The sequence below is a fragment of the Acanthochromis polyacanthus genome, chromosome 12 (genome assembly GCF_021347895.1).
Source record: "Acanthochromis polyacanthus isolate Apoly-LR-REF ecotype Palm Island chromosome 12, KAUST_Apoly_ChrSc, whole genome shotgun sequence".
NCBI lineage: Eukaryota > Metazoa > Chordata > Actinopteri > Pomacentridae > Acanthochromis > Acanthochromis polyacanthus.
In genome coordinates, this window is record NC_067124.1 from 32,572,323 (window position 1) to 32,578,322 (window position 6,000).

The 6,000-nt window shown below is 40.4% G+C and overlaps 1 protein-coding gene across 1 annotated transcript; it reads right to left on the reverse strand.

Moving 5' to 3' along the window:
• Window positions 1-530: 530 nt before the first annotated feature.
• On the reverse strand, window positions 531-5,735 carry LOC110972124 (uncharacterized). Its single transcript, XM_051956498.1, has 15 exons — window positions 5,454-5,735; window positions 4,558-4,851; window positions 3,186-3,224; window positions 2,759-3,097; window positions 2,360-2,656; window positions 2,137-2,251; window positions 1,945-1,989; window positions 1,755-1,781; window positions 1,611-1,655; window positions 1,504-1,530; window positions 1,381-1,428; window positions 1,277-1,303; window positions 1,135-1,173; window positions 967-1,032; window positions 531-862 (listed from the first exon to the last, which is right to left on the reverse strand). The coding sequence occupies exons 1-15, from the start codon at window positions 5,572-5,574 to the stop codon at window positions 835-837; spliced, it is 1,557 nt and encodes a 518-aa protein (XP_051812458.1). The 5' UTR covers window positions 5,575-5,735; the 3' UTR covers window positions 531-834.
• Between the last annotated feature and the right edge of the window lie 265 nt (window positions 5,736-6,000).

The following is a 6,000-nucleotide window of genomic DNA, read 5'->3' on the forward strand; positions in this document are numbered from 1 at the left end:
CCAATCCAAACACAAAAGATCTCAACTTAGCACCAACTTAGGAAATTAATTAACTATAAATATCTGGTGGCCATCTCTCAATTGTACAGAGTCCTTCAAAAAAATCCTGGATCCAGACGGTGATCCGGATCACCTCCAAAATCTAATCGATTGTTACTTTTGCTCTTCCGGACATTCTGTAAAAAATTTGGTGAAAATCCGTCCATGACTTTTTGAGTTATGCTGTTAACAGACAAACAGACAAACAAACAAACTCCGATGATTACATAACCTCCTGGCGGAGGTAATTAAACAAATCTAAGCTTAAATTATTTCTTCAGAATCACTTTCTTCTACATGTCAAATTCTTCATGATGTCATGTTGTGTGGGTGTGTGAGGTTGTTTTTGTATTTATTTATTGTCTTCTTTGTTTTTAATTCTTGTGAAGCACTTTGTGTTGTTCTGCATGAAAGTGCTATACAAATAAATAAAGTTTAAGTTTAAGTTTAAAAGTGAAAAATAAAGTGCTTGCACCAGAGATTTTTTTCGCTGAACTGCAGGCCATATTTTATTGGTCACACCTGAATGCAGAAATTCAACTTTTGTTTGTATTATGCTGCATATGAGACATTTTTGAGTTCTCTCTACATCTTCATACAGGACTTTATACTGTTCTGAATGAAAAGCAAGGAGCAGAATAAAGAAACAGCTTTCAGAAGGTTAATAGTTTAAGCATATTACTAAGCGGAGGAAAAGAAACTAACAAGGCAACTTCCTAAAATGTAGAACAAAAGCCTTTTACCACATGATTCGTGGTTTACCACTCACCACACAACAGCACTATACTAACCAAGCTAATAAGGGTGAGGCCGCCTCCGGTTACTGGATGAAACAGAACAAACAGGAAAGCAGACGATTAATACACAGCTCAGTGAAACACAATGGCACGATGTTTAACGGAGCACAGCTGTGATAAGAAAACTCACTCCTTTGGGGATGGAAAGCGTGGTTTGTCGACATGAGGGTCACACATTACAGTGTTGGTGTTGCTTCTGTGGGAGAAGAAAAGAATCACACAAAGTCAGCTTTGGTCTGTTGCTTGTTGTTGCAGTAGAATCGTGTGATACAGTGGAAGGATCCAGATAAACACTCACAAATAGCCAACGCTGATGTTCGCAGTGTTGCCCTGGTGTCTGCAAAGGTGATAAACATTTAATTTATATTTTCTGACAGCTTCAATTAATATCTGATATTTCATATAAAGTCATATAACAGAAAGATCAAAAAAAATGTTACCTTGAAAATCTGCTCCAGAATGACTTCCTATAAGAGGACAACCAATTAAATATGAAACTGCTGAACAGGAATGTTAACAGTAGGAATGATCAAATCCAATTTACCTTGGCGACCTCTCATTGCGCCATTCAACGCGATCATCCTGTGCTCTCCTAAAAAAAGGTAGCGTTATATACATAAGGCATGTAATTAAAAGTAAATGTTTACATGCATTTAGGCTTTCTTACCGGTTAAATCGGCTCCACATGGACTTCCTGTTTGGAAAGAACATGATTATTTGCAAGTATGGTACCACTGCATTTGACCAAAAGAAGCTGGCAGTCTGATGACGTACCGTTTTTCTGGCCTCGGAGGTCTCTCCCTCTCTTCAGGGAATCTCCTAGACAATTTTAGATCATTTTTCAAAAGTAAGACAAGGTTTAAAAAAAGGCTATATGCAGAATGTAGCTCACCAGATGCAATTTGTAATGAAGCTTACCTTGACAATCTGTCCCACAGTGACCTCCTGTGAAAACAACAGAGGCTGATATTTACTTTTAAATAACTCGAATTCTTAGAAAACACCTTCAGGAGAGCCGAGTTTGTTGTAATAAACTGTAATTTCTGAGACACGAGAGCTCCTGACTGAAATATTTCACCGTTATGCACGTTTAGATTTAAATACATGCCTTTTCTCTGGTCGAGGCGGTGGTGTCAGCACATCAGTGTGTTTCCTGGGGGAAAAAAATGTGCTGTTAATACATATTTTTAACTCTAAAGTCAAAGTAAGCTAATAAATCTTTCTAAAAATAGACAAGCATCATTTCATTTGATACTACAAATGTAATGACACATTTTAAATTGAAACAAGTTTGCTCTACCTTTTCTTGCACATGAACACTCCAGACACTACAGCTAAGGTGATGATGATCAAGACTACAAGTGAGACTGGAACAGACACTGGAAGAGAACTTCTCAGCTGGTGCATCAGTGATCCTGGATATGCAGGAATGGAACAATTTAGGTCCATGCAAGTATAATAAAAGAACAAAACAAAACAGGCAACTGAGTGTTTGACATGCTAGATCAAGTGTGTGCTCTAACCTTTCACATTCAGCTTCACTGTGCCTGCTTGTTGCTTGTCACGCCAAAAGGTGGCAGTACAGGTCAGGCTTCTGACTCCGTCTCCTGGAGCGACCATGAAAGTAATGGTGGATTTGGTCTCCCAGATGCCTCGCGATCTCAGGGTGTGTGAAATCTCACTGCTGAGGTCTGGGACACTCCATGAGAAGACGGGGGGGTGCGACGGACACGTGTGTGCAACAGAACATGAGACAGTTACAGTTGAACCAGCATCCACTTCTGCTGGAACTGAGGTCATCACTGGCTTTTCTGGGGAAGCTGAGTATGGAAGACACAGAGCAGAGTCTTGATATACATCGAAAAAAAATAACCATAAAACAGACGAATTGCGTGGCACATACGAATAATCGAAATCCAAACCTTTCATGACAATAAACACACAGCTGTTGTTGAATCTGTATTTGTCATGACCTCTCTCTGCGTGGAAGCAGAAGGGCCCGTTGTCAAAGGGTTTGATGTCATCGATCTCCAGTGAGCAGTTCCCTTCATTCAGATCACCCAGTATTTTGGTTCGGCCCTTAAAGTGGTCAATGACATTGCTCTGGCCATTATGGAAGACAATGCCCCCCGTCTTTTTGGACCAGATGCCACGGGTCAGAGGGATGTCCTCTTCATACTGGAAACTGCAGGGAATCACCACACAGGAGCGGGTCAGGGCACTGAATCTGAAGGGGACGTCAGCAGCCAGAACATGGAACGCTGCAAAGAGAGAGAAAAGCTACAACTTGATGCCAAAGCCAATCGTCTAACGTGAAAAAATGGAGAGTTTTGAGAGAAGAGCACCCACTGTCATTTTCATGAGGATCTTCAACTGGTTTCACGTATTCTGAGGAAAAAAATGACAGCTGGCGATTAATTATATCATTAAACGTTATCTAATCATTACAGTTTGATATGTTGGGATAATTCTTATTCACTTCCTGGAGAGTCAGATGACAGTTAGACTGAAGCAGCAGCTCAACAGCTCACAACTGAACACGTTTTATCCAAAAAGTTTACGAAAAGACAACTTTTATGGGGTTTTTCTGTGTGGGTAGAACAGGTACTATTTAAGCCGGACTTATGGTCTCTCCACACTGTACGTAACATGGTTGGTTACCTTCAAAAACCCACATTTTTGACGTCAAGAGAGCAGCTGTCTGTGTCGCTTATGAAGCGTAACTTTCCAAAACCAACTAGGCGTCAATTACACCCACTTCACACCTTCAATAGGCAGCTGTGTGAAGATGTATTAGAAGAGATGAGCCGTACATTTCTCATTGACACCCTCTTTTTTCTACTTATTTTTGACTGTGTGAACATTGTACAATCACGTTTAAGAGAAGCTCAGTTCCTTTAACTGTTTCGCAGCACAAAGCAACGGACACCACATTTATAAAGCATGCAATTTAGATTTAATTATTCCAAAATGTTATTCCTATTAATAGGATTCTGAATAAATAGAAGCCATACTAAAAGTAGTTACAGATTTGGGCAGCACAGAGGGAAAGGTTTGTTTTACTTCTTCTGTTGGGTTGGTTTCAAGGAAATTTGGTTTTCCTTTCTGGCGTTTGACTTGAATTGAGTTTAGTTCTTGGTATTACAGCCAAAAATAAATAAAACATGCTGTAATCTTTATTAAAGTAATGAATCACACTTGTGCATGAGTCATACAGCTAAATGTTATGCATAACTGATAATGAAAATACTAAGAAATAGGAATTCAGGAACTGAGAAACTGTGCCCCAAAATTTTACAAAGAGCAGTCACTTCGCACATTGACAGTTTTCATGTCTTTAAAATATCTCTTTTAAAAGACTGTTGTAGCCCATCTCCTAGTCTTTCTCTTTCTCTACAACAGCCAGCTTTTGGTATATCTATTGTACTTGGCTTTAAACACAATTGATTTTCAGTGTCAACAGGCAAGACCTTGAAAACTACTTTGGGAGTCCATAACTCAGCCCTCAGTGAGCTTGAGAAGGTAGATTTTGTTACTATTGGACAGATCCAGGCTTCTTGCCTCATCTTCTTTCAAGCCTTTGTGCTAAGCTAAGCTAACTATCTTCATATGTATCAGATAGATATGAGAGTTCTGTCAACGTACCTCTCTATCAGAAAACTAATAAGCATATCTTATCATCTAAAGCATCAACCTAATAACTGTGTGTGACAAAACTCACTTTTTATATGGAGAGTTGCAGAGTCGGAGGTCTCCCCAGTTCTAAACTGAGCAGTGCATGTCAAAGATTTACCATCATCCCCCAGAGCACCAATAAAGGTCAAATTTGACACCGTGTTGTACGTATCTCTGGAGATCATTTTGGTTTTTAATGAACTCTGCATGTCTTCGTAGTTCCACACGATGGCTGGTTTATTCTTCTTGCACTTGTAGGAAACGGCACAAATGACACTCTTAGCTACACCCTCTATGGTCTTGCTGGGCGGTTCGGTCATCTTGATTTCTTCATACGGACCTGAGCAGAAATGTGACAGTAAAGATGAAAGCAAAGGGGCATTTTATTCCACTGACCATTGTATTAGGTACAGCTGTTCAACTGCTAGCTGTCATGATTATCGAATCAGCCAATCACATGGCAGCAACAAATTGTATTCAGGCATGTAGATTTTGAGATACCAGATGTGCCTGTCTGGCTATTTTAGAAACTGTCTGATCTACTGGGATTTTCATGCACAGCCATCTCTAGGGTTCACAGAGAATGGTCCAAAAAAGAGAAAATATCTAGTGAGGAAATGAATGAGAAGAATCATCAAAAACTGATTTCTTTAACCTGACAATGAGTCAACTGCACTAAAATGGCTTCCACAGTCACCAGATCTCAATCCAATATAGCACCTTTCTGATGTTGCGGAAAAGGCGATTCATATAATGGACTGAATGGACAAATCTGGGGCAACTGAGTGATGTCATCTTCAATATGGATCTCTGAGGAATGTTTCGAGGAAGAGGAAGAGTAGATCTGAAGGCAACAAGAGGGTCCAATCCAGGACTAGCAGTCTGCACCTAATAAGATGGTCTATAGTAAATACACACGAACACAACTCATATTGTACTCACATTCAACATTCAGTTGGCGCTCACTTGAGGCTTTCTGACCACCTGGGTAGGATACATCGCACTTGACACTCTGATGCTCTTCTTCTACAGTCCAGGTTCGTGCCACCGTTCTTTCCCACATCCCTTCAGATACCAGAGTGTCCACAGTCTGGTCTGTTCCAGGTATACCACTGAGGGTGAGGGTGGGAGGAGCAGACAAACATGTGTGACGCACACTGCAGGACACTCTGCTCTCTTCTCCCACCCTGGGGATACCGATGATGCTCAGCTGTGGCTCCTGTGCATGATCTATGAAATCAAAAGCAAAAATAGAGAGCCAATGTGAAACTGTAATGTTTGGTTTCTGTTCCAGAGGTAAGAAAACCTCATATTAATGACTGCAAACACAGACTTGAGATAAATTCTTTCTCCACAGTAGCTCTTGTGGTATATCCTGATGTGCATTTGGATATGGAAAGAAAGCTCCCATTGGTCTTAGTGGGAGCTAAGACCAATGGGAGTTGGATAAATGCTTACCTGACACAATGAGCTGAGTGGTTTTGTCGTG

Bases quoted from the DNA above. Each gene is read 5' to 3' on its own strand.
- LOC110972124 (XM_051956498.1), bottom strand. From the start codon at position 5,574: ATGTGGGAAAGAACGGTGGCACGAACCTGGACTGTAGAAGAAGAGCAT. The intron at 1,990-2,136 runs GTAGAGCAAACT...TTTTTCCCCCAG, and splicing joins GTGTTCATGTGCAAGAAAAG to GAAACACACTGATGTGCTGA. The intron at 1,656-1,754 runs GTAAGCTTCATT...AAAATTGTCTAG, and splicing joins CTGTGGGACAGATTGTCAAG to GAGATTCCCTGAAGAGAGGG.